This window comes from Sander lucioperca, chromosome 7 (assembly GCF_008315115.2).
Source record: "Sander lucioperca isolate FBNREF2018 chromosome 7, SLUC_FBN_1.2, whole genome shotgun sequence".
Taxonomy (NCBI): Eukaryota; Metazoa; Chordata; class Actinopteri; order Perciformes; family Percidae; genus Sander; species Sander lucioperca.
This window is the reverse complement of record NC_050179.1, coordinates 10336455-10363968: the sequence shown is the minus strand read 5'-3', so window position 1 is coordinate 10363968 and position 27514 is coordinate 10336455. Positions and strand designations below refer to the sequence as shown.

General features: G+C 41.2%; 2 protein-coding genes across 8 annotated transcripts; both read left to right on the top strand.

Annotated features, from left to right (window-relative positions):
- The first annotated feature begins 78 nt into the window (after positions 1-78).
- LOC116038494 (inner centromere protein) lies at positions 79-15489 on the top strand. 4 transcript variants are annotated; one of them, XM_036002809.1, is made up of 21 exons: positions 79-319; positions 1418-1560; positions 1701-1811; positions 1909-2516; positions 2638-2680; positions 2889-2958; positions 3072-3204; positions 3349-3385; positions 3815-3902; positions 4025-4165; positions 4601-4618; positions 5989-6098; positions 6189-6309; positions 6406-6516; positions 6866-7023; positions 7974-8094; positions 12655-12735; positions 12958-12993; positions 13942-14004; positions 14128-14278; positions 14599-14847. In XM_036002809.1, exons 2-21 carry the CDS (start codon positions 1421-1423, stop codon positions 14772-14774), a joined length of 2517 nt encoding a protein of 838 aa, XP_035858702.1. In that variant the 5' UTR covers positions 79-319; positions 1418-1420; the 3' UTR covers positions 14775-14847. The 4 variants fall into 4 exon arrangements, with proteins under 4 accessions (XP_035858702.1, XP_031138818.1, XP_031138820.1 ...); XM_031282958.2 differs by having other exon boundaries at positions 128-319; positions 1412-1560; XM_031282960.2 differs by lacking the exon at positions 4601-4618 and having other exon boundaries at positions 128-319; positions 1412-1560.
- Positions 15490-16786: 1297 nt separating this feature from the next.
- On the top strand, positions 16787-26912 carry fth1b (ferritin, heavy polypeptide 1b). 4 transcript variants are annotated; one of them, XM_031283024.2, is made up of 5 exons: positions 16787-16905; positions 25610-25713; positions 25808-25954; positions 26123-26248; positions 26439-26912. In XM_031283024.2, exons 2-5 carry the CDS (start codon positions 25612-25614, stop codon positions 26595-26597), a joined length of 534 nt encoding a protein of 177 aa, XP_031138884.1. In that variant the 5' UTR covers positions 16787-16905; positions 25610-25611; the 3' UTR covers positions 26598-26912. The 4 variants fall into 4 exon arrangements, with proteins under 4 accessions (XP_031138884.1, XP_035858714.1, XP_031138885.1 ...); XM_036002821.1 differs by lacking the exon at positions 16787-16905 and adding an exon at positions 17097-17228; XM_031283025.2 differs by lacking the exon at positions 16787-16905 and adding an exon at positions 17107-17327 and having other exon boundaries at positions 25856-25954.
- Positions 26913-27514: the final 602 nt, after the last annotated feature.

Here is a 27514-nt window from a genome sequence, read left to right as displayed (position 1 = left end):
GTGCCATCGCTCGCTATTGTTCCGAACGGCGGGGTCCGCCCTTCCGGATAGTCACGAACAACACATCGAACAACCCCTCAAACGTCACTGAGCTTCTCCTCGGGATTGGCTGGTAAAGTTTTGAACACGGTAAAACGGTTTCAGCGGGTCAGTGGGGAAGACAGGACTGCAGTAGCTAGTCTAAACGAGCTATAAAGGAAAGTGGAAAGTCTTTCATTATAGCACATTTATTTTCACGTCAGTATGCGATTGATTTAACTTTAAAAATTAGCGGAGCAACGAGCATCGGATTCCCCTGCCAGAGACACGTATATCAAAGGTAACGTTAACGCTATTTATTCTACGTCAAAGACAATAGGTAAGTTAACGCTAACGTTAGCTGGCTAACATAACGTTAGTAACGTTAGCCTTTTAACATTGCAGAGCAGTTATAAATAAAAAATAAAAAACAGTTGTCACCTACTCAGTTACATTAATTCATCATATCTCTATGGAAGCCTGTCACAGTAGGTTAGCACTTGGCATTATTTGACTCTTTGGTGTTGCAATCGTTGGTCGCATTTGAGTGTTTCATGCTAATGTAATGTAAGTTAATGTGTTACCTGGGAAACGTGAACGTTAGCTAATTCTGTTCACATCATAAAACGCTTGGGTTTATGTCAGACACATTTTAATGTGCTCTGTATTTATTGTAACACGATGTGTCAGTGCTGCTGTAACGTTAACATGAAAACGACGTTATGTTATTGTCGACCACATTGTTATTAAATAGCTAACGTTACAGCTCATACCAATCCGTCCGCGAAAACAGAGGACACTGAATGCACCGATTAGCTACATTTACCAAGACCAGTGCAAAATGGATCTGACAATGCAAGACTAAAGACAACCATAAATACGCATAGGTACACTTATGCAACTGTTTTGGCGAATTTACTTTTGTTACTTTGTTTATGATTGTGACAAGAGTATTACTTTATCAAATCAAACTTTGCAAAGTTCAAATATTAGTTCAAATTTAGTAAAGTTGCTTTTTTGTGGAAGTGATGTTAAAGGACGTTAACCTTTTAAAGTAAACTGTATGTGTGCTCGCGTCCCTTTTTTGTACATGAGGATAAATGACCAAACGGTCAATGTGAGTTATTTACTATGTCGCTATAATGGAAGATTAGCATTTTTTTAACTGTGTGAAGCGTATGGTAAACATGATTTGTTGGTGTCAATTCACATTGTCAAAACAAGGACCTCTTTTCAGATTCCCCATTAAATATAACATGTTCTCTGTCGATAATGGCTGCAGTAGTGTTTGGTTAGTTATTGATGCATAACAAAATGTAAATGGCTTCTGTTGGCTAGATCATTTCAAGTCTGTTCCAGCTTGTCCTGGTTAACGGTGCAATCTTTACCCCAGGCCGTCAACATGAACTCCATACGATCATCTGTACAATCCCTCATGGAAATGTTTTATGATAAAACACAAGAATTCACCAGTGACATTGATAATGTCCACATGGTTTGGCTTGAGGAGATCCAACAAGAGGCCAACCGCATGTTCTCAAGGTAGGTTTGAAGAAATGTCATAAAAACGCACTAAATAAACCTTTTAGGTCTGTCATTACAAGTTTTCATCTTCAGAAATCTGTTATTCTTCTTAAGAATTGTCTTTAAGGTTTAGTGAAGCTGTTTCCTTTTTATTTCAGAGATTTTAATGCTGAACCAGAATTGATGCCAAAAACGCCATCTCAGAAAAAGAGTAGTCGCAGGAAGCGTGTATCCTTGGCATATCAGGAAGAAAATCAAGCCAGACGAAGGTTTGTTGCTTTCATTACTGTTTTAGTAAAATCAAGTTACACATTTCTTCAAACCTGAATTTAAACCTGATGTGCCTCTGTAACTGTTCCTGTCCAGATTTTCAAAGGGGAAGCGCAGTAACCTTCGTGGCTCCTCTGTCAAATCACTGAACTTCATTGCTGAAGAAGAGACAATTCCCAAGGCTTCCACCTCTGAAGCCAACACCACCACACAACCGAAACGCACCACTCGTAAAAACAAACAGACGAAGTCTGAGGTGGCCGAGGATGTGAGCCAGTCACATGGCAGCTGTAAAACTGAGGAGGTGCAGAACAAGAAGCCGGAGCTGGAAGAGGTGGACGAAAATTACAAGGAGAACAATGTAGAAGACAAGCCGGACTACGCATGTAGCGCCGCCAAGTCTCCACCTGCGATACCTTCACCCGAGGTTGTTGTCAGCATCTCTTCATCAGACCGATTGTCTTGTGAGTTTGCTAAAAAACTGCAGCCTTCTCCTGGCCGTACAGCTGCTAAGATTGCAATAGCCAGCGCAGCTCAAAGCTCCCGGCGCAGCTCTGTACGGTGCTCCCTCAAGCTACGTCACTCGCTGGCCGGTCTGCGACACAGTATGACACAGGAGTCTGTTCGCCGTGCCTCACGCCGTTCCATGCTTAAGAGGAAGGGGGCTCGCATGGGCAACTCCACATGTAGCAGCAACGTTGATGGTGAGAAATTACCTATATTTGGTTTATAATTACATAAAATGCAAAACATTAGAAATTCTTCCACACTTTGATTGCCACTAATCTGTATATTATATTTGTCTATTTTTTTTTGTGATTGTAGAGGACTCTTGCGTGGACTCTGCAGAGGAAGAGGATAGAGAGGCGTGAGTAATGACTAACATTTTTCTTTGCTTGGGTGAATATATTGCCAGCTTAATGGAAAAGAAAAATCTGTGTGTGTTTGAATCTAGAATTTCAACTATTTGCAACAGTAACTGCTAAATTACTCTTAGTCACATGCGACTGGACATGAATTTAATCCTTGTATTTGTTTTTGAAGTGTTTCTTACCCATATTTATTCACTGTTATAGGGTGTTAGATGCTGTTAGTGCAGACACAGAGGATAATGCTGCAGCTGAAGAATTGAAGGACACTCTAGAGGTATGAATATATGTCTTTGTCTATTAAAGTGTCAAATGGAATTTGTCCTTTGGTTATTCGGTTAATTCAGCTAATGTTTGTGTTTTTACATTATTTTTATCAAACACATGTAGATCCAGATTAACCAGAGCTTACGTTCGTCTGTTGGACGCATTACTCGATCTGTGGCTGCAAACTCTGCTACACTTGCACCCCCATCATTGTTTACCACTGAACAAACAGTGAGCACTCCCAACAAGAAAACGGGTATGGGAACTTGCCATTTTATTAATTGTTTTTTATAATTAGATTATAGTTGATAGTTCTGGTTGATTGTAAGCTTGAAATGGTATCAGATGGTTTTGTACCTATATGTAACTTGGATCTGCTAATTACATGTTTGTGTTTCAGTCGTTGGAAAGCACCAGACTCCACAGTCAGGTCGCAGGTGAGTGCTATTTGTGTGTTACTAAATGACTGCACTGTCTGATGTGTGCAATGAAATTAAACAGTCCTTCCAGAAAAATGCGGAGTTTTTTTGTGATTGTTGCGGGCAAAAATCCTTGATTATGCGGCACGTTTTCTTAAAAAATGCGACGGAATATGAAATTATGCAAGCCCTGCATATTTTGCGTGGAAATTGGCAATTTGTGCGGCGTATTTGAAAAAAATGCAGCCCCCCGCATAAATATGCGGACTTTGGCTGATTATGCATTGAATTATGCGATCGCATAATCGCGTTTTTCTGGAGGGACTGACTAAAGCACATTAACTTGTTCAGACTTCTAAATAAATTCTGTGTTGTCTTTAAATAAATAAATATATATATATATTTATTTATTTATTTATTTATTTATTTATTTATTTCTGTCTCTAGTTCACGCCTGAGTACCAAACGCAAAGCACCAGACACTGCAGAGGAAAGTCCCACAAAGAGGCACTCTCCTCCCAAGAAAAGTCAAAGTGTAAGATTAAAAAATCTTGCCGACGGTTAAGAAATGGAAAATATCTGTGTGTGTGTACAAATTAATGAGTGGATCAAATAGTTATCTTTTGGAACTTCTTCTCTTTTCTTATTACAACATAGGCAATGAGACCAAACATGAGATCTTTTCTCCACACTGTGCAGAAGAATCAGATGCTAATGATGGCTCCAAATTCCCTCGGCCGGACTGCTGTTATCAAATCCTTCATTAAACACACCACTCCTCTAAAGGTTGATCCGAAGGTAAGCTATTCGCCTGACTTTGCAAAGCAACAACTTTGCTATGCAGTGGTATGTTCGCACTGTGGAGCCCGACTGCAACGCTGGCAGGCTGAGGGGGACAAAGCACAGTAGAGTTCAGTAAAGAAAAGGACACGATTTTGATCTGCTGTATTTTTGCCCACATTTTTGTATTTGATGCTTCCAAATGGGTCCAGATTGGTGCCATAACAATTTTAGACATCTCAGCGTACTGACTAAAATGCACTGGCTCAAAGAGTGATGTCTTTAGAACATGTTGTAGCACACACAAACAAGGGAAAATGTCTCAAAATGAATTGAAATTGTTGTATTAAAAATGAGTGTGTGTTCTTAAATATTATGGCTCACATTTTTCTTGAGCTATCAAATTATGTGGTCCTCTTATTTAGATCTTTTTTTTTTTCTCCCCTTCCCCAGTTAAGCGTTGGTATAGTGGTAAGTTAATGTGGAAGCACGGTTTGTTGTTTGTGGTCATTTGATGGTGTCTAATATCCCACGGTGTAACTTTCTCCTCATTTACCACATACCGTAGAGAAGCCCCTTTCACACTTCCACATGTAAATTGTTTTTTGTGAATCAGTTTGATTTAGAGAGATTTCTGTTAAATTTGAGCTCTAGTAAGAATCAGAATCAGAAATACTTTAATAATCCCAGGGGGAAATTATTTTTGTTACCACTCCAGGTATACAAACAACATATACAAACAACATATATTATCCAGAAAGAACGGAAGCAGCAACTTTCCCGGATAAATCACTCAAAAGTCGAATTATGTGTAGGACCAGACTCTATGCTACAGACATACATGTACATGACTCAAACCATATCACAATAATTGAGCCCTGCAATTTTGCAGGGTCTATTTGTGAAAGGGGCTACTGTATTTCAACAACACCCCAAACTGCACTTTAGCACTCTAAGTGATGGCGTCTCCGATCCCACAGGTCACTAAAGCTCATTCTTTGCAATCTTTTAATCTAACAATCCTTTAAACCACCTACAATGGCTTTGGTAACCTCACTGTTTGTTGACTTTGAAACACATCTTCAGAAGTAGAAATTGAAGTAAAAATCCATCTGAACCAGAAGCCATTTCACTATTTGGGTCGTTCATTAAACGGTGTCTAGTGTCAGTGGATTGAAATGTACTTGGTGGGGAGATCACACTGCAGCTAATGTCATTGTGCCATTTTGGGGTCTGGGTCGTGTTTTGACGAGCAATTTGTTCTTGTAATCAGGTGGCATTCAGCTATGCTTCTTGGGGGACTCTTGTAATGATGTGCTGGGTATTTGCCTCTCTGCTGTGTGTGTCAGATAAAACTATTGTTACATTAAATACCATGGACATGACTGGAGCTATGTTTTGCTGGGTAATGTAGCTTGTTTAAAGGTACACAAGATATATCCTGAGTATTACTCTTCCGTGAGCAGTGTAGGCTTTAAAGATGGCTGCAAGTCTGTATTTTGTTATTTTAACAATGACTTGCAGTGATGTCTTTCTCTACACTTAGTCTGTTGAAATAGTCCACACAGTAGTTTGGAGACTAATGATCAAAGGACGGGAAGACCTCTGCAGTTCAGCAGTCTTAGCACAAAATTGATTTAACTCTTTAAGACCATGGCAATAACAGTCTGTCAGGATGGATTTTTGCTTCAACCGTGAACTCAACTGGTATGGTGATCTGTTTCCACATGAATGAACTCCACCTGCTACTTTGGGTTCTTTTGGCACCTATTACAACGGGTTCTAATTAGCTGATTTCTGTCAACACGATTTTCCTAAATCCTTATTTTCTCATTTCTCAGTCAAAAGAGCGTCACAAACTGGAAGCACTTAAGAAGAAGCAGGAGCAAGAGGAGGAAAGAATGAAAAAAATGGAGGAGGAGAAGAAAAGGAAGCAGGATGAACTTAAAAGGTTAACACTCAACCTCTTTACTTGCTCTGACTAAAAGGTTTGGTAATCTATTTCTTTTTCTTTTTTAACTTTTAAATTTTTTTGTTCTAGGAAGAGGGATGAGAGGCTTAGAAGAGTGTTTGAGGCCAAAGTAAAAGAAGAGCAGAGGGAGGAGGAAAAGAAAAAGAAGATTGAGCAAAAAATGGCTAATATTGATGAGAAAAATGATAAGGTATGCACGAAATTTGGTGACTCTGAATCTGTATGTTCACTTAAAAACAGATGGAACCCATTTGTCTAATGCTTGGTATTGTGCCTCTCCGTGCAGCGTCAGGCAGACGAGAAGGCCAAGAAGAAGGGGCCCATGAAACGTCAAGAGGAGCTGGAGCAGAAGAGGAAGTTGGAAGAAGAGGCTAAAAGGAAGAAGATTCAGCAAGCAGTGAGACAACGCTCTTTTATTCATTTTTGTAGTCATTTCTGTTGCTGGAGCTGCGCTTAGTTTGGTGCCCTATATCAATCTTGTGCCTCTGCAAAGAATGTTGTTGCTATTACAGACTACATGTAGCATAAAGCAAAATGTCACTATTAAATACTTGCATGCAGAGCACTTTCCAGTTCATTTGAAGCCATATCACATTTTCTGAAGAGTGTAGATGACTTTTACCCTGAGAAAAAAAAATCATCTCTTGTGTAGGGAAAAAAATTGTTTTTAGTAAATTCATTTTTTTTTTTTTTTTGCCATTACATATTGCAATCAGGCTTTTCTTGTGTGTTCTTTAAAACCTAAGGAGGAAGAGAAGCGGCAGCAGGAGTTAATGGCTAAGAAGAAGGCCGAGGAGGAGGAGGAACAGCGAATTCGTAAGCTGGCTGAGGCTCGCCGAGCGCTGGAGCTGAAAAGAGAACAGGAGAGAGAGAGAGAGCTGGAGAGACTAGCTGCTGCTGAAAGGTATTTTATTGTCTTTAATTCTCCTAACAATAGTACCATGTATTATGGTACTATTGTTAACTACTACTTTATAAACTAAGTAGTCTTTTAAAGTAAAGCTGTAACTGAAACTTGCATTGGTGAAGACAGTAAAAGAGGTATTTTAATTGTATTTTTTTATTTTTTTTGTATTGTATTTACTCAAGTTTGTTTTACCACTAATTACAAAATGTGAATTTAAACAAAAAAGGTTTATGCAAAGGTTTTTCCAAGAAAGAAACTAAGACTTATAGTGACGACTATATTTTAAAATGAAAGTACTTCTTCCATGCCAAGATGGGTGGATTGTTAATTTCTTAATTTCTTATACTGCACCGTAACTCTTATTCTGTTATATATTCTGCTATATCTGTTTTTCATTTTGCGACTACATTTTTGTCGTTATTCCAGATTGCATTGTGTGGGTTTAATAATAAACAACCTTTTACGAATATAAAAGGGATTTACGGTTGAAATAAGACCACTAATAACAAAGGATTTTTGCGAAGTTTTTTCCTAGAAAGAAACTAAGACTAATAGTGATATATATATATATATATATATATATATATATATATATATAATATATATATATATATATATATATATATATATATATATATATATATATATATATATATATATATATATATATATATTAAAAATAACAGTACTCTTTTCACGCCAAGATGGGTGGCAAGAAGGACCAGTTTGGAACTGGTAAAGTCCTCTGGGATGCCCGAGTTGGACTTGGTTAACTTGTTCTTATACTGCACTGTAAATTTTATTCTTTTATCTGTTTTTAATGAGTTTTTAATCATTTTTAACTGCTCTTTAATGCTTTATGTAAAACACTTTGAATTGCCCTGTTGCGGAAATGTGCTATACAAATAAAGCCGCCTTGCCTTACTGACTTGATGTCTTGTTTTCAGGGAGCGAGTGGAAAAAGAAAAAGCTCTCGCTCTGCAACGGGAGCTGGAGAGAGCAGCGAGGGAAAAAGAGAGGAGAGAACTGGAAGAGAAAAGAAAGGTGCTTGAGGAAAAAAGAAGACTGGTAAGAAATTGAAATTTGGAACTAAAATGTCTTAAAAGTGTCTAAACGGTGATAGTGGACCAGCCAAGAAACGTAACAAAGACACCGTCATGTTTAGAACACAGTATTTTCAGGCAAATTTCAGCATTGTGATGTGTTTATAGAAAGGTCTTAAAGCTAGGGTAGGAAGTTTATTTTTTTGGTGTCTTTGGGCAAAAATACCATAATAATCATTTAGCATGTGGTCTGAGAGTTACTAGACTTATGCATTTCCTCCTTGGCTCTTTATTCATGCTTTAGTAAATCTATCCCGTAACGGGGGCCTTTGGCCAATCACAGGGCCAAAGTCTCCCCAGAGAGGGAGCGTTCCTATTGGCTGTTCTACCAATGCAGATGCGCTGTCCTTCGGTGAAACTTCTGTTTACCCTAGCCAAAAGCTCAGGGCTGCAGCTAATTCAAGGCTAAACCATTAGAGAAGAATTTGTCAATCTACAGTTGTGTTCAAAATAATAGCAGTATGTTTAAAAAAGTAAATAATGCTCAAAATCCTTTAGAATAGCTTTTAATTACATAATATCAATAGGGCTGCAACAACGAATCGATAAAATCGATAAAATTCGATTATTAAAAAAGTTGGCAACGAATTTCATTATCGATTCGTTGTGTCGTGCGACACGCCACTCAGTCGCGGAGATAAAAGCAATTGAGTTGAGTGCTGTGCGGCGCGGAGCGAAAGAAAAAAAAAAAGAGCAGAGCGGGGGTAGAGGAAATACGGAGAGAGACCCTTAACGTTCTGAAACACATGGCAGAGGCAGAGAAATCAGTACGACCTAAATCATCCAAAGTGTGGGAGCATTCACACTAAATAAATCAAAAACGTGTTAATTGCAAGATAAGCAAAAGCGACACGGCATGGCACGGGCGCACCACGGTGATGATTCAGCACCTAAAACGTAATGTTGGAGTCCTTGATGAGGAGGAAGGGAGTTCAACAGCAGGGTAAAGTCACTACAGAATCCTACTTTTGTTCCGTTTTGAAGTGAGGAATGTAACGTCCCTCTTCTGGTGCTGGTGTGGTGTTTATTCGTTATCCAGCTTGACAAGCATGACAAGCTAGCGTTAGCTCGTTAATAACAGTAGTAAAGCAGGACTAAAGACCTTTTTTGGCCCATTCATTTTTCAATCTATTGTCATGTATATATTCTGTGCTTTGTCCCATATCAGTTATTGTTGACGTACATATTTGTGTGTTGTACTTTTTAATTTAATTTTAAAGTTCTTTTTGGGGCATCTTAAGCTGTGTTTAAATGTGGGTACAAATGTACTTAACTTGCACTTGCTACAATGATGGTAATAATTTAATGAATAAGCTTTGTGTGTGTGTGTCTGCTCTTTGGGTTACTAACCTTTACACAACTATTAACTAAAACAACATACATGTAAGTATGTATTGAGTTGATGTAAATGTTTTTTTTTTGTTTTTGTTTTTATCCGATTAATCGAAAAAATAATCGACAGATTAATCGATTATTAAAATAATCGTTAGTTGCAGCCCTAAATATCAATGCATTGGGAACACTGCACATCCAATTCCAAATCAAAACATGACCAAAATTGATCAGGTTTGTGTTATACCTTTACAGAAAGTGAAGAAAAAGGAATATTAGGCTGTTCAAAAAAATAGCAGTATTTGCATTTTTCTTTACAAACTCAAACATTTACTGTATAAACTGAAAAATGTCTCAAGGGTTTGCTTTACTTTGAATCACTGCACTAATATTTAGTTGCATAACCATTATTTCTGAGAACTGCTTCACATCTGTGTTGCATGGAGTCGACCAACTTCTGGCACCTGTGAACAGGTATTCCAGCCCAGAACTACATTCCACAATTCCTCTGCATTACTGGGTTTTGCCTCAGAAACAGCATTTTTGATGTCACCCCACACGTTTTCTATGGGATTGAGGTCTGGGGATTGGGCTGGCCACTCCATAACATCAATCTTTGCTCGCTTACTGGTGTGTTTTGGGTCATTGTCTTGTTGAAAGACCCATTTCAAAAGGCATTTCCTCTTCAGCATAAGGCAACATGACCTCTTCAAGTATTTTGATGTATTGAAACTGATCCATGATCCCTGGTATGCGATAAATAGGCCCAACACCACAGTATTAGAAACATCCCCATAACATGATTTTTGCACCGCCATGCTTTACTGTCTTCACATTGTACTGTGGCTTGAATTCAGTGCATGGGGGTCGTCGGACAAACTGTCTGCGGCCCCTAGACCCAAAAAGAACAATTTTGCTCTCATCAGTCCACAGAATGCTGCCCCATTTCTCCTTTGGCCAGTCAATGTGTCCTTTGGCAAATTTCAACCTATTCAGTACATGTGTTTTTTTCAGCAATGGGACTTTGCGGGGGCTTCTAGCTGATAGCTTTGCTTCACATAGCTTTCTTCTGATCGTAACAGTAGTCACAGGTAACTTTAAGTCTTCTTTGATTTTTCCTGGAGCTGATCATTGGTTGAGCCTTTGCCATTTCGGCTATTCTTCGATCCATTCGAATGGTAGTTAACCGTTTTTTCCCACGTCGTTCAGGCTTTGGATGCCATTTCAAGGCATTTGAAATCATTTTGGCTGAGCAGACTATAATTTTCTGCACTTCTTTATATGTTTTCCCCTCTCCAATCAACTTTTTAATCAGTCCATTGTTCCTCAGAGCAATGTCTGGAACGACCCATTTTGCTGAGTATTTCAGTGTGAAATGCACTATAACAAGCATGCACAACATTTGCTTCCTTCCTTCCTTAAATATGGGCCATAATTGACACCTGTTTCTTCACAGAATCAATCACCTCACTAATTGAACACAACAATTATTTTGAACATGCCCCTTTCAATTACAGATTCAGTTACACAGAATGAGCAGCATGCATGTCATGACTGTTGGTTTTCTATGACTCTACAACACTTAGAGAAATATCAATATCACTTCTACCAAAAAATTTGATTTGAGGTTAGTGATGTTGGACTGCTATTATTTTGAACATAACTGTATATACAGTACATAGAGGAACAAAATTATGTTTATAAGTAGTCCAGTTTATTGTCCAGGGAGCGGACATTTGCTGTGTAAACAGTGGGGGGAGCTGGTCTTCTGGGGTAAGCCTGTAACCTAGCATAAAAACCGGCTTGTTTGTCTGGTTTTCTCTCACACCGCCTTTGTCGCCCTGTTGGGATTGGCAGCAGCCTGCTACGAGGGCCAGAGACCGAGGCTGCGACTGCTGGGCTAGCCTCGTGCTAACCCTAGCTCCTGGCTGCAGCTAATTCAAGTTCATGTTTATGTACCCAACTAGAGCCTTGCTTCAGTGTCCTCTCAAAAGGCTTTACAAAGAAAACCGGATAGTAATTCTCATAGAAATGCAGCTATATAGCAGCATTGGGATGAAATGAATAAGTACTCCTACAGGAGAGGGGAGATGAAGAGCTGCAGGAAGAGGTCTCACTCTACTTCAAATTCTGGTGTTTTTTTTTTATTCTACCTCCTAGCATTGCAGTCATTTTCCTCAAAAGCTGTTCTCTTACCTGCTGTAGGCAGTAATGTTAGCTATAAATATTTTTATCCTTGATTCTGGGCTGTTGGGTGACATTACACGCCTGTAAACTGACAGTGGATTGTGTGCACAGGAGGCTGTTTAATACTCCTGTGTAGTCAACACCATCAGACCTGTACAATAGCTAAGAATCTCATTTTATAATGGGCGAGCGCTGATTTTAGAAAAAAACGTAATTGATTCATCACTTGGTTAATCCTGATATGGGGTTAAAAAGTCTTGAATTGAACTTAGTAAATCCTGCAGAAACCTTGTTTAATGACCATTTATTGGTCAAATAGGAGTTTCAGGAAATTAGTTTGTTGTGGCATATAATTTCACAAGGACCTCCAAAGTTACCATGTCCATAGTCTATATCCATAGAGCAATCCACTTCCAGGATTGCTCTGGTGCCGCAGGAAATTCCGCCGGATGCATGTATTTTCGCCGATGTCCGTTTCCTTCCGCTTTCTTTGTGTTGGCATTTTAAACTCCAGTTGATTTTTGAGGACTATGACTAACTGCTCCTCAGATCTCTGCAGGGTAAATTGAGACAGTTCAGTTTATTTTATGAAAGGGGACAGTGCAAATTAATAAAACGCATGATTTCCCATGGGTTAAAAAAGCCAGACTAGCTAGCTAGACTATCTTCTCTTGCATGACTATTTTACAGCGGCTCTGTGAGGAGCTTAGCGCCGCCCATGACAATTGTGATTGGTTTAAAGAAATGCCAATAAACCAGACCACGTTTTTCTCCCATCCCGGAATGCTGTGTGGACTAGCCAGACCCTCCTCCACTCCGCAGCGTGTGGATGGTCTGGCAAAGCAAGACTACCATGTCCATGTTTACCCCCATGAAACAACTCTCTGGAGAAATAGTCCACTCATTTTCTTAACGTTAACATATTCAAATTTTCAGCAGCTCTGGGTTTGTTATTTTGGCTGCTCGGCCGTCTGGTTGTTCATGTGCCTTTTCTGTGTTCCACTAGGAGCAGCAGCAGAGATTAGCTGCAGAAGAGAAAGCTGCCAAAGAGAGAGAAGCTGCTGCTAAAAAGGCTGCTACTGCACAGGTAAACCTTCAGGGTTAAATTTAAGCTTTAGATGCAGATGGTTTTATTTACTTAGTTTGATTATTCCAAGACTTAGCTTTTGAACACTTTTTCAAATAGTCGCAATCAATATGTTATTAGATTATCCACATTATGGTTAACAGATGCTTTAAAGTGCATAATACTGTAGCAGCCTACATTTTGTAGCTTAATGTACCTCTGTTTTTTCCCTCTGTAATGAAGCCTCCTGCTGGCCTGAATGTGACTGTGGATATCGAGGTAAGAAACTAATCATAGCCACTCTGAAAATCAGTTTTTACTTTTGGTAATTTATCAACAGGATAAACGTGGAACACTTTGGAATTTAACCTTACATGCAAAATAATTGCAATATCATCAAAACGGTTTACACCGGCAGCGATGTGAATTTGCGACAGTGAAAAGTTTCGGATGTTGGCGCCAGCTCATCTACCATGCCGGTGGGTCAATCATACGAGTGATCCAGTCCCTCATTTCGTTTATCAATCATATATTCTCACACCCCCTCCAGTCAATCTCACGAAAACTGCCGGTTTGGGGACCATGGTATGCTTTTCTTTGACTGTTGCCTTTTTTTTTTTTTTTTATGACCCACCATCTCTGTACATTGCATTCTGTAACACCATGTTTCTTCGCTGCTCGGCAGTTGTATGACGACTCTGCGTTTATCACCATCATCTTAAAGTTGGCATCAGAACTTTTCATTTGTTTGCTAACTTGCCCTACTTTTGAGCCACTTTGTTCAGGACGCTCACCGTGTCTCAGCATCTTTCAGGCCCCCTGGCACCGTTTTTGTTTTGGTTGACTTCTCCGGTCAGGAGGGACACATTCAGGTTACTGCTATTTGGTGCCACCTGTTGTGGATGTATATTGTTGTTTAAAAGTCTAGACCCTGAAAATAGGACAACCTCACCTTTTCAGATATGTCCATAGGGAAAAACACCATTATTTTTGGCACGGTTTACATCCAGGATTACTAGCTTGCAATCTTCTTCCCTCTCTTTGTTGGCACATTGCAGCATATGTTGGACCTGTTGATCAGTGAAATAGTGTGACAGTAGTGCATGTACGTCCTCGCACACGAGATTAACTAAATATCCATTGTACGACTAGAGGCCTAGAATTCAACAAGAATTTTTAGTTAATAGTGAAAGACATATTCACCACTTTTCTTCTTAATCTTTGCAGCACTCGGTAATGAGCACGCCTGTAGGAAAAGGTGGTGGCCTTAATGTGACCGTGGATATTGAGGTACAATTTTTTTTTTTTTTTTTTTTGGCACATGTATTGAATACATTTCTGTCTTAAAACATAATGAAAATAATTTCTCATCAGCGTAAAGCCTCATAACGTGTATTTTATTCTTCTCTGCAGCAATCGCCACAATCGTACTCTATCACTCCAACGGGCAACAAAAAACCCTTTATGTCCAAAAGTGCAGAGGATTACGGGATGGACCAAAACAGTGACGACTCTACTGATGATGAGTCTGCCCCAAGGAAACCTATTCCATCCTGGGCCGAAGGTAGGCATGATTTATTATAACTGTCATTTATTATTATGATGATCATCAGACTCAATATACCTGGACTGCTGTGGCGTTGTTATGAATCCAATTTAGTAATGTCTTTTGTAATGTACTAGGTTAACACCTAAACCCCTTCTTCAAACATCAATTGTCCTATTGTAGCTTTATTTTAGATAGATAGATAGATAGATAGATAGATAGATAGATAGATAGATAGATAGATAGATAGCGCGTAGCTTACAGGTTTTTCCCTGTATCACAGTGTGATGTCAGTCTCATGTTGTATGCATGTCGTATTTTAATTTTTCCCCTCCCAGGTCACAATCTGCAGCAGATAATTATGAAGCAGTACTTCAACCCTCCTGATTTAGACTCTTTCTTCGGAACAATTGAACCACCAAAACTGGAAAACATCTTTTACAAGAGCAAGCCTCGCTATTTTAAACGTACCAGCTCTGCTGTGTGGCACTCTCCTCCAATTGGAGGCAAGTAACGTCTGTACACTGATACACGTTGCTGTATAAAGTTTGATCTTTGTTTTAAAGCTGGTTTCCAATAAAGTAACATGTTTTTCTGGTTGTTTTACTGTGTTAGGTAATACATGCCTACAGGTAATGGTGATCAACTTTTTTAGGAATATTCTTACTAGCATGTAAAATATCATGGTGATACATAAGTGAAATTGATGCTTAACCCTTGGACTTGTACTTGAAAATGGGTGTGTATTTTAACTGAGTGGGATGTGAACGTTTAAATGTTTTTGCCAAGTGATCAGTAAAACTTTCATTTGTATAATGTGTTTACCGACTGTAAATTATAGTAGAACTGTTATGTATGGATTTATTCAGGTGCATTAAAATGGTTCAAGGAAAAAAATGTGTAGGTTTCAACTTTTGGTTGGATGTGGTAATACATGACGCCTAAGGAAAGTAAATGCATATAGCCAGTTGAGATAGCATACTGTGATTCAAGTTCATGTTTATGAATAAAATCTGTTAATATCAGTGAAGTGTTAAATCTTTAGCCTTTGGCTACGGTTAGCAGAAGGCTTAAGTATTGGCAACATTTACTGAGATCTTATTATGGAATCCAATACAGCTGAACATTTCTGTGGCTTTAAAGGCACTGCACACAGCAGTTATTTTAGCTTGACCTCTGCTCAGGTGTCTGGACTCTGTACTAATAAAAATGATAAAAGTAATTTTTTTCACAGGTGCTAAAGAGTTAGTCAGGGAGATGTCAACCGCAGTCTGATAGGTGGTCTAATCAGTCCAAATAAAATCACCTGTGTGGATGTAGCATAGAGCGTAGATTGGGCCCAAAAAATCAAGCCCGAGCACGTTGTGTCCGAGACATTAACTGTAATTATGAGCCCGAGCCCGATTTAAACCCGACACTTTTTTAATACGTGGGCCGTTATAACTGACGTTCTCAACTACAATTCAGAGTTGTTTGAACTACAGAAATTTGTTTAGAATAATACAAGGACGAAGCATGACATGGCATAAAATGCGCTGTTTGTTTAGAATGGAACGGATCGCAAGTGGATCTGAAAGAAGAAACGTTAAAAAAAAAAAAAAATCAACAATGATGAATAAACATATTGTTGTCACTGCCCACGACTTGTTTAAACTGCTTCCATACCTCCGACTTTCCTCCACACTTGCTCAAAGTTAATTCTCCTGTTTTTCTGTTTTCTTTACATCTTCAAGCTCCATGTTGCACTTAAGATACACAATACAGCACAGCAGGCCCGATGTGATGCGAGCGAGAGGAGGAGACTCCGCGCATGAAGTGCTGCATTTTGTAACTGCAGCCTAAATTTTGTACACATTTGTTACTTTTATATAGCTTATATATACATATTTATAATATTTCTGATTATGGCATAGCTTTCTCCCCACCCAGTTAGGCTAAATAGGTAATGGATAAAAAAAAAAAAGCTTGATCAAGGGTCCGGCCCGGCCCGAGGATAGTGGCGGAAATAACGGCCCGAGCCCGAAACGACCTCGGGTCGGACTCGGGCTTGGGCCGAGAGTCTAAACTCTAATGTAGCATGGGTTTGCCGGGTCTTTTAAATTAAACACATTTTATTTCAGCCAACTTGTGTTTGATAGACGCCCTTTTGATTAGGAACTTCCACATATTTATATCCCAGTAGTAGTAGATTTTTTGTTATGGCAGAAATTTTTATTTGCTTACCTATCTGGAGATCCATGTCAGGCAAGTATCCAAGAAATGTACTTGAGCTGTATCAACAAGTCATTACTCAAGGCATCATATGTACTACACCAGATCACTGGAACTGTAACATCTGAACACGTTTTTTTCCTACTATGACATGTCAAACTGTCTACCATATAAAGGGTCTGCTTTAAAATGATCTGTCACCCAGCAGCCCATAACAAAATGGCTTAATATTTCATTGTACCTTCAAAATAAATTGTTGTAAGCATTGACTGTAAATATTAGTCTATGGTTGTAAGTCATTAATTGGCAATTTGCCAGCATGGAGGTAATGTCCTTAAAGAGGTCAGAAAAATCCACAACTGGGCAAACTTCATCTGCTGAGGAAGACCTGCTATTATAAAAAGCTCCAGAACAGCAACTGAATGGACCTCGTGGTAAGACTGTCAACTGTATCTACATTTGTGGTTAACTAGAAACTCTTTTAAAGTCCTTTTTACTTAGCTAAGTATAGTATCCAGTTTATTTAATTCCTTGTATGATTTTTCACTCTTAATTTTAATGAATCTGCAGTTTACAATACGTATATTTACGCTATGTAAAAGTATTTGTATGTACCGTGCACATGGATATTTAATATTTTAAATTTATCACCCCGCCCTTTAATATCACTACCTAGGTTAGAGGGAACGACCCGCTCCTTATGTAGCTAGCTAGCTACGTTATGACGGCAGTGCGTCAGCAGTTGCTGTGGCAGCAGGTAACGTTAGCCAGTCTGCTAACTTCTGTCTCGAAACTGACCTTCGTTAACGTTACTCAACCAGTTACTTTTCTGAAAAGACGTAGATCAACAAACCAGGTACGTTACATAACCGGTCGATGCACAGACATAGTCTACAGCCTCCTAGCTCCATCCATCTTCTTCCGCTTATCCGGTAACGGGTCGCGGGGGTAGCAGCTCCAGCAGGGGACCCCAAACTTCCCTTTCCCGAGCCACATTAACCAGCTCCGACTGGGGGATCCCGAGGCGTTCCCAGGCCAGGTTGGAGATATAATCCCTCCACCTAGTCCTGGGTCTTCCCCGAGGCCTCCTCCCAGCTGGACGTGCCTGGAAAACCTCCCTAGGGAGGCGCCCAGGGGGCATCCTTACCAGATGCCCGAACCACCTCAACTGGCTCCTTTCGACGCGAAGGAGCAGCGGCTCTACTCCGAGCTCCTCACGGATGACTGAGCTTCTCACCCTATCTCTAAGGGAGACGCCAGCCACCCTCCTGAGGAAACCCATTTCGGCCGCTTGTACCCTGGATCTCGTTCTTTCGGTCATGACCCAGCCTTCATGACCATAGGTGAGGGTAGGAACGAAAACTGACCGGTAGATTGAGAGCTTTGCCTTCTGGCTCAGCTCTCTTTTCGTCACAACGGTGCGATAAATTGAGTGTAATACCGCACCCGCTGCGCCGATTCTCCGACCAATCTCCCGCTCCATTATTCCCTCACTCGCGAACAAGACTCCAAGGTACTTGAACTCCTTCACTTGGGGTAAAGACTCATTCCCTACCTGGAGAAGGCACTCCATCGGTTTCCTGCTGAGAACCATGGCCTCAGATTTAGAGGTGCTGATCCTCATCCCAGCCGCTTCACACTTGGCTGCGAACCGATCCAGTGAGTGCTGAAGGTCACAGGCCGACGATGCCATCAGGACCACATCATCTGCAAAAAGCAGCGATGAGATCCCCAGCTCACCAAACTGCAACCCCTCTCCACCCCGACTACGCCTCGATATCCTGTCCATAAATACTACAAACAGGATTGGTGACAAAGCGCAGCCCTGGCGGAGGCCAACTCTCACCTGAAACGAATCCGACTTACTGCCGAGAACCCGGACACAGCTCTCGCTTTGGTCGTACAGAGATTGGATGGCCCTGAGAAGGGACCCCCTCACCCCATACTCCCGCAGCACCTCCCACAGTGTCTCCCGGGGGACCCGGTCATACGCCTTCTCCAGATCCACAAAGCACATGTAGACCGGTTGGGCATACTCCCAGGCTCCCTCCAGGATCCTTGCGAGAGTAAAGATCTGGTCCGTTGTTCCACGACCAGGACGGAATCCGCATTGTTCCTCTTCAACCTGAGGTTCGACTATCGACCGAACCCTCCTTTCCAGCACCTTGGAGTAGACTTTACCGGGGAGGCTGAGAAGTGTGATACCCCTGTAATTGGCACACACCCTCTGGTCCCCCTTTTTGAAAAGGGGAACCACCACCCCGGTCTGCCACTCCTTAGGCACCGTCCCCGACTTCCACGCAATGTTGAAGAGGCGTGTCAACCAAGACAACCCCTCCACACCCAGAGCTTTAAGCATTTCTGGACGGATCTCATCAATCCCTGGGGCTTTGCCACTGTGGAGTTGTTTAACTACCTCAGCAACTTCCACCAGGGAAATTGACGACAATCCCCCATCATCCTCCAGCTCTGCCTCTACCATAGAGGGCGTATTAGTCGGATTTAGGAGTTCCTCAAAGTGCTCCTTCCACCGCCCTATTACCTCCTCAGTTGAGGTCAGCAGCGTCCCATCCTTACTGTACACAGCTTGGATGGTTCCCCGCTTCCCCCTCCTGAGGTGGCGAACGGTTTTCCAGAAGCACCTTGGTGCCGACCGAAAGTCCTTCTACATGTCTTCTCCGAACTTCTCCCACACCCGCTGCTTTGCCTCTTTCACGGCAGAGGCTGCAGCCCTTCGGTACCTTGCAACTGCCTCCGGAGTCCCCTGGGATAACATATCCCAGAAAGACTCCTTCTTCAGTCGGACGGCTTCCCTGACCACCGGTGTCCACCACGGTGTTCGTGGGTTGCCGCCCCTTGAGGCACCTAAGACCCTAAGACCACAGCTCCCCGCCGCAGCTTCAGCAATGGAAACTTTGAACATTGTCCACTCGGGTTCAATGCCCCCAGCCTCCACAGGGATGCACGAAAAGCTCCGCCGGAGGTGTGAGTTGAAAGTCTGTCAGACAGGGGCCTCCTCCAGACGTTCCCAGTTCACCCGCACTACCCGTTTGGGTTTACCAGGTCTGTCCAGAGTCTTCCCCCACCCTCTGACCCAACTCACCACCAGATGGTGATCAGTTGACAGCTCTGCCCCTCTCTTCACCCGAGTGTCCAAAACATACGGCCTCAGATCAGATGAAACGATTATAAAATTGATCATTGACCTTTGGCCTAGGGTGCTCTGGTACCAAGTACACTTATGAGCATCCCTATGTTCGAACATGGTGTTCGTTATAGACAATCCATGACTAGCACAGAAGTCCAACAACAAACAACCACTCTGGTTTAGATCAGGGAGGCCGTTCCTCCCAATCACGCCTCTCCATGTGTCTCCATCATTGCCCACGTGCGCATTGAAGTCCCCCAGCAGAACTATGGAGTCCCCTACTGGAGCCCCATACAGGACTCCATTCAAGGTCTCCAAGAAGGCCGAATACTCCGAGCTCTTGTTTGGTGCATACGCACAAACAACAGTCAGAGTTTTCCCCCCCACAACCCGCAGGCGTAGGGAGGCGACCCTCTCGTCCACCGGGGTAAACTCCAACGTAGCGGCGCTCAGCCGGGGGCTTGTGAGTATCCCCACACCCGCCCGGCGCCTCACACCCTGGGCAACTCCGGAGAAGAAAAGAGTCCAACCCCTATCCAGGAGTATGGTTCCAGAACCGAGACTGTGCGTAGAGGTAAGCCCCACCAGATCCAACTGGTAGCGCTCCACCTCCCGCACAAGTTCCGGTTCCTTCCCCCACAGAGAGGTGACGTTCCACGTCCCCAGAGCCAGCGTCTGCTGCCCGGGTCTGGTCTGTCGAGGCCCCTGACCTTCACTGCCACCCATGTGGCAGCGCACCCGACCCCAGCGGTTCCTCCCACAGGTGGTGGGCCCATGGGTTGGAGAGAGAGGTGCCACGTAGCTTTTTCGGGCTGTGCCCGGTCGGGCTCCGTGGCAAACCCGGCCACCAGGCGCTCGCTGACGGGCCCTCCATCTGGGCCTGGCTCCAGACGGGGGCCCCGGGCTTCCTCCGGGCAGGGTCACATCATCTCTACCTCGTTTTTTCATAGGGTTTTTGAACCATTCTTTGTCTGGCCCCTCACCTGAGACCACTTTGCCTTGGGAGACCCTACCAGGAGCACAAAGCTCCAGACAACACAGCCCTCAGGTTCATAGGGACACACAAACCTCTCCACCACGATAAGGTGATGGTTCCCGGAGAAGAGCCTCCTAGCTAGCTTGCAAATTGTCACCTGCTGTGTCGTAGCCTGGTTGTAGCTAACGTTAATGTCTGAAAGTCAATTGATGGAGATTTACTAGTTAACGGTGCCTAGCAACGGTAACCAGGGATGTTAGGCAACTTGCAGCTAGTTAACGCTAGGCTCCATCGTTCTCTTAATACAGCCATGTACATGTAGCTACATCAGTAAGTTCAATAAGGGCTAACTGCCCTCTTTTAACTTAATGTCACCAAGCATTGTCATCATTTGTCAGCCCGCCTGAAGTTTATTAGTAACGTTTAGGGTTGCAAAGGGACAGAAAGTTTCCGGTAAATTTCCGGAAACTTTCCATGGAAAGTGGGGAATTTTGGAAACATTCCAATTTGGAAACTTTCATGGGAATTAATGGGAATAAACTGGATATTTGTAATATTGCTTTCCATGGAAAGTTTAGCTGGGGAATTTTGGAAACATTCCAATTTGGAAACTTTCATGGGAATTAATGGAAATTATGGGAATTTGGATGGGATGTAGACAGTCCTTGTGCTCAAATGCTGTCTTCAATCAGCTTCAATCTGCTGTAGAATGTTGGATTCTAGAAATGATCTGTGCAGTGGGTGTGGCCTCAATAGCCCTGCAGTAGGCTCAGTAGTAGCCCTAGACAGTATATAAGAATGGACCAACAGATCCCGTTGCTCTGGACGGAGACCAGTGAAGGCCTTTAGAAGCACTTTTCCGGTGATGGCTGAGCGTTACTGCGCAGCCTCCAACTGAGAGAGACGACATAAATGTGCCATGAGCAACGTGTCTGAAAGTTGGAAGTCTTCTGGTAGCTGTGCCAAGAGAAATCTCAATCATTCCCAATCTTACAGAGACAGAGAGCGTAGGTATATGTAAGGAGATAACATAGGCACAGGCTAATTATTGCTAACTAAAATGCTAGTTAACATTAGTAATTACACTTAAACAGCTAATGTGAGACGAAACTGCCTGCGCGCTTCTCCTGTACTGTACGGTAATTCCTCTACTATGCGACAGTAAGTCGCGTGATTATGACACAATCGTTAGCCTATTTTTACAAAAACGTCTGCTACGGAGCCATAACGTGAGGTACAAGGTAATGGAGCCTTTTATACATTGTCGTGTTTCTTTAGAAATAAACAATGGACAAATAGAGTCTTTAAACGCTTCAAATGTAAAGTTATTTGCTGTCAAAGTGGCGCCAAAATGAATGGCAGTCAATGGAATGCTAACGGGAGGTGATGGCTTATTAGCATCCAAATGGCGCCATAGGAGGTTCGCGGTCCGAGGAGAAGCTTACCCCCTTGGTAATAGCCCGAACCATTGACCTTTAGCTTAACATACGAAGGTAGCTATAGAGGGTTTTCACAGACGTCACGTTCTGGGCGGTAACCTGGATGCGCGGCCATATTGGAGGCACTCGGTGTAAACAACTGAATGGAGTATTGTGCACTTATACTTTAATACTTTATGTCTAAACAACAGAAAAGCTCACCAAAACGCGTCCAAGATGCAAAGGCATGGAAGGACTTGGATCACAAAAAATGGCGCGATATTTTGAGAAATTACAGTTTACTGGCGGTGCAGATCCCTACAAGTTGGCTCCCTCTTCTTGGATTCATGGCGACCCGGTGATTCTTCCTTCAGCTGCATATCCTGATATAGTCAACTACCTGGTTTTCTCGCCGAGCCCATAGACAGCGGAAGACCTTAAATCCTACAAAGGTTTGGAGGCTTATAACCAGATGGTGTGTGGATGGGTGAGGGAGACGCAGTACCAAGTCATTAACGACCGTTGTGTTGTGAAGGCCAAAAGTAAGTAATGTAAATAAACGTCTTTAATCAACCTAACCTTAACTGTATGATATAATTGCGATACTCAAGGTGTAACCAAGTGACTCAATAGTTTTTTTTTCATTTCAAAGACTGAACAAGACCGATTTTTCCCTCATAGATCCTGGTTGAGCTTTGCCAACCACAAGCGCCTCCTTTCCTCTGATAACTTCCTCTCCCTGGTTTTTAATAACTTTTGGAAGTCGATAATATTCCAAATGTTTTTCTCGGTCTGACCTATTGGTACAACCTAAAACACGGCAATAATTAACCATTTTCATTGACGCCGTTCGGGATCTACTTCAGTGCCTGTGCTTTGTTGTGATGCGGAGTACCTCCAATATGGCGACTTCGGGTCTGATGACGCGTCGTGAAAACGCTGCCTTTGATTTACTATGGTTATGGTTATGGTTATGGTTATATGCATGCTAAGCTAACCATCAGTGCTGTCTATTGTTTCCAGCCTATCAAGAACAAGTGGGCTATACAATTAACACACATAGGTTAATAGCAATGGGTTATGTATTCAGTTTATTCCCGTTAATTCCCATGGAAAGTTCCCAACTTTGAAAATTCCCGGAATTTTGCAACCCTAGTAACGTTACATGTAATGTTAACGGTAAACAGTCTTCGTCTGTCAGCCATCGGTGCTGCTTTAACACTAGGGTGACCAGAGGTTTCGGTGACCTGTTCCCGGCTGGAGCTGTCCCCGGAAATGTCCCCGGTTTTCACTGTGACTGACAGACCTGAAATTGGAATGAAAGAAAGAAAACATTGACCAAACGTATAGTCGTGCACCCTAAACGCACAGGCTCAAGACAGCCAGAGCAAGCGCTGCTCAGAGCTCAGAGATGTTTTAGAATGCCCATTTTATGATGCTAAAATTACTGTTTATTTACATGGAGTCTGGTGGGTTTAGCGAACGCAATTTTGCGGACTTTTTATGTTTAAAAAAAGGATCTTACTCTTAAACAGAAAGGTCGACCTCCTTAGAAATCCTTTCCATAATGTTGTCAGACACTTATTATTTTAGAATATTAATATGAGCCTGTCAGCGGCAAAAACAAGGACTTTTATGAACGTAAATACAAGCTGGACAATTTACGTCCTATTAACTTGCATTGTAGTTTGTTTCGCTGTCGACTGCAGCGATCTCGTTTAATACTGGACCAATGTAAAAGGACAATATTTCCTCAAAAGTTTTAATTGTATCCAATACTCAATGAGCTGTTGCAGAAACAAGCCCAGCGTGAAGCAATAAAGCAAAAGCTGTCAGATAAATGTAGTGCAGTAAACATTACAACATTTCCCTCTGAGGTGTAGTGGAGTACAAGTATGAAGTAGCAACAGGGGCGATTCTAGGATCAGACCTTTAGGGGGGCTCAGCCACTAATGAGAATGTGACACGGATAGTGCATGCAAAAGTGTTAATCTGCGCCATGAAATTACCAACTTCTTCACAACCGCACTCCTGCTCTCCCTCTGACAGATAGAGACTCAGCCAAAGGCGTGAGTCTGGCACAACCATCTCAACCACAATCTAAGCTTTCCAATGATATTAGCACCAGTTGCTGTGACAAATGGTTTGCGAGAAAATTAACATTGAACTTAAATGAAATGTCATATTTGCATTCTGCATAAATCTCTGCACACCCATTACTCTGTGAAATATCTCACAAACTCTTCACTCAACACATGCATCGGTACAACAAGCGGTTCCCGAGTAATCCGGTTTTGAAATTGCAACAAAATTTCTACATGGTCTCCAACTTTGGGCCAAAATTATAATGTGTTCTCATGTAAACTATTTATGTCCGCACAGACATTTTTGTAAATTGCTTAGCCAGTGTATCCCACCATAATGGTTATTATATTGCCATATTCCAGACAATCCCACTTACAAATATGAATATATATTTCTACTGGTATGCTTCCTAGTGACATTAATGCGAAAATATGAAGAAGAAACTATTCCACCTGTGTGTGCATGGTTATAATTCTGAGGTGCAAAATAGTTCCATCCATAGATAAGAATAATCAAGTCTAACCTCTGCATTTCTTTTCAAAGTGCACCAGATTGATGCATTTAACGTTAAAATAGACAACATTTTCTTACAGGGGAGCATGCCCATGGACCCCCCCTAGGGGGGCTCTAGGTCTAGTGAAACCCCTGGAGCAGTGTTCCCGTTTTAAGTTTTACAAAGATAAAAACATTACCTGTTTTGGAGGTATTTACGCTTCTGAGCTGAAAATGTCCCCAGATTTTGTCTCAGAAATCTGGTCACCTTATTTAACACGGTACTTCCGTCAGTAAGCCACGTTATTTCATTAATGATGGCTTTGTAAAAGATGTAATAACTAACGTTAGCTAGCTGCAAATCGAAGATACAAGTTAAGTGTTTATTTAGCTTGGTTACCGATGGCTTCTCACTTAAAAACACACGTGTATATATATATATATATATATATATATATATAAATAATGATGTGAGATGAAGGATCAATTTGAATGCAGTTATACCCTTAAAGGGTCGATGCACCCAAATCAGAATAATCCACAGGCCTGGAAGTAAGTTTGTTTTGGGGCAATTTGTTTGTTACAGTAACGTTACAGAAGTTTTACTTTACTGTTCACAGTGAGGTAGATTACCCAGATTAGTTGTTGTGTATGTAGCTAACTATTTAGTTAAATGTAAATTATTTTGAAATCCTATGCACCTCCCATGTAACGGGGTCAATGCAGACATCTCAAAACTAACATTTTATTTTAACGTGAACCGACCCTTTTAGTGGTGGATGAGTTATTTGTGAATTCATTGGTCTGCATGTGTACATAAAGGTGCTGTCTTTTGGAGATAAAGTCATTAAGTTTATTAAGGGTTTCAGTGACACAAGTACTTTGTAGATACTTGGTGAGAAGTGTATGTTTCATTATGCATGTTACTTGCATAATGTGTCCATCCAATAATGTAATGCCTGCAGAAGAGTGCAATGGAAATGTGTTCACTCATTTATTCATTGTTGTAATTTCCACAGAAATGAGTTCGCAAATCCGACAAAACTTTCACCAGGACTGCGAGGCTGCCATTAACAGACAGATAAATCTGGAGCTCTATGCCTCTTATGTTTATCTCTCTATGGTAAGAAATGCTTTTAATGCAATGTGCTGTTTGTGTTCTTTTAGGCTCAGAGACATAAAAAGGGGTCTCTTCTTTATTTTTGTTGGTTTTCTAGGCATACTATTTTGATAGGGATGATAAATCTCTATCAAATTTTGTAAAGTTCTTTCATGCACAGTCCAAAGAGGAGCACGAACATGCAGAGAAGTTGATGAGTCTGCAGAACAAGCGGGGAGGCCGAATTTTTCTGCAGGACATCAGGGTGTGTACTGATACTTCTTCCAGTCAATTAACAACGTTACAGTGTTTTTCAATGTTTTCTGGTTATTTGGACCAAGACCTGTTTTCCATGTAGATTCACAAAGTATATCTTTTTCTATAAAGGCCTTTTACTGATTGAATTGTCATGAATTATTTATGTCCATCTTAGAAACCTGATAGAGATGAGTGGGGGAGCAGCCGGGAGGCTTTGGAGTGTTGCTTGCAGCTGGAGAAAAGTGTAAACCAATCCCTGCTGGACCTGCAGAAAATGGCGACTGAACACAATGATCCCCATGTAAGGAGCAGATTGCAGCACGGCTGCCAGATGTCTGACTATAGTGGCATTCAACTTAAAATTCATTTTTAAAGATGAATTTTATTTGCTTCTGACTTTTTCTACACGCATGCACAGCAAAGCTATGCTGTGTTATTCAGAAGATCTGACAGTCTAATGAGATAAAACATTCTCTCTTTTTTTTCCACAGTTGTGTGACTTCATAGAAACACATTTTCTGGATGAGCAGGTCAAATCTATCAAACAGCTCGCTGACTGGATATCCAACCTGCGTCAGATGGGAGCCCCTCAGAGCGCCATGGCTGAGTACCTCTTTGACAAACACACCATGGCTGACCAAGGCAGTTAAAATACACTTTGACACTGATGATCATCCTGGTCAATGCTGCATGCCACCCTGTCCCTGCATGGAATAGAGATAAGGCTGCTTATTTTATGTTTGTTAGCTGACAATCAACTGCAAAATTTGCAAAAAGGCATAGATGGCTCTCTAAACTGGACTACTGCAGACCTCACTTCATGTTACACACCAGATTACAATAGATCTAATGTTGATGTTTTATAGAATTAATGACTGTGAAAACATTAATACATGCCAGTTATATGTTCATACTTCCTGATATTTTACTGATTGTTTCTGTGTTTTTGGAGTTTACAAAGTGTGGTGTTTTTTTTTTTTTTTTTTTTTGTTTTTTTTTTGTATTTGCTTCTCTTTGAGCAATAAGTATATGGCGGCTGGACTGTGCTGATGTAATATTTCAATTTCAATGCTTTTATAATACAAATTACAATTACATGAAAATTTATAATTCAGTTTGTACTATCTGTGTATGTTATTTTAGAAATAGATTTGCAAAATAATTAGACATACTTTTATTCTACATTTGTCTCCTGATTTAGCATTTGCATCTTCTTCTCATAGTGATACCTAATTCCCATATTCTCATATAATATTTGTAAATCTATATTGTTCCTGCAAAGATTGTGTTATTGAGGATATTTAAAGGGGTGGGAGTCCTGAAAAGATTTAAGCTGGCCATCATTTTACCTGCTGCTGATTGTGTTGAACTTATTTTATTGGTAGACACAGTAGTAAATTTAATAATCCACCATTTAAAAAAACAATTATTGATAAATAACTACCAGGGATAAAATTAGAATAACACACTTAACCTTCAACATTCCACTTAACCCTCCATGTTTTTTTGTTATTTTACCTTTTTAAATGCATCAGATTTGAGTTGCATCTCTCATATTTATGGGTTA

Coding starts and splice junctions, on each gene's coding strand:
- LOC116038494 (XM_031282959.2), top strand. CDS start 1,421: ATGAACTCCATACGATCATCTGTACAATCCCTCATGGAAATGTTTTAT. Junction 3,205..3,348: donor CACTCCCAACAAGAAAACGG/GTATGGGAACTT, acceptor TTTGTGTTTCAG/TCGTTGGAAAGCACCAGACT. Junction 14,005..14,127: donor ATGTGACCGTGGATATTGAG/GTACAATTTTTT, acceptor TCTTCTCTGCAG/CAATCGCCACAATCGTACTC.
- fth1b (XM_031283024.2), top strand. CDS start 25,612: ATGAGTTCGCAAATCCGACAAAACTTTCACCAGGACTGCGAGGCTGCC. Junction 25,714..25,807: donor CTTATGTTTATCTCTCTATG/GTAAGAAATGCT, acceptor TTGGTTTTCTAG/GCATACTATTTTGATAGGGA. Junction 25,955..26,122: donor TTTTTCTGCAGGACATCAGG/GTGTGTACTGAT, acceptor TGTCCATCTTAG/AAACCTGATAGAGATGAGTG.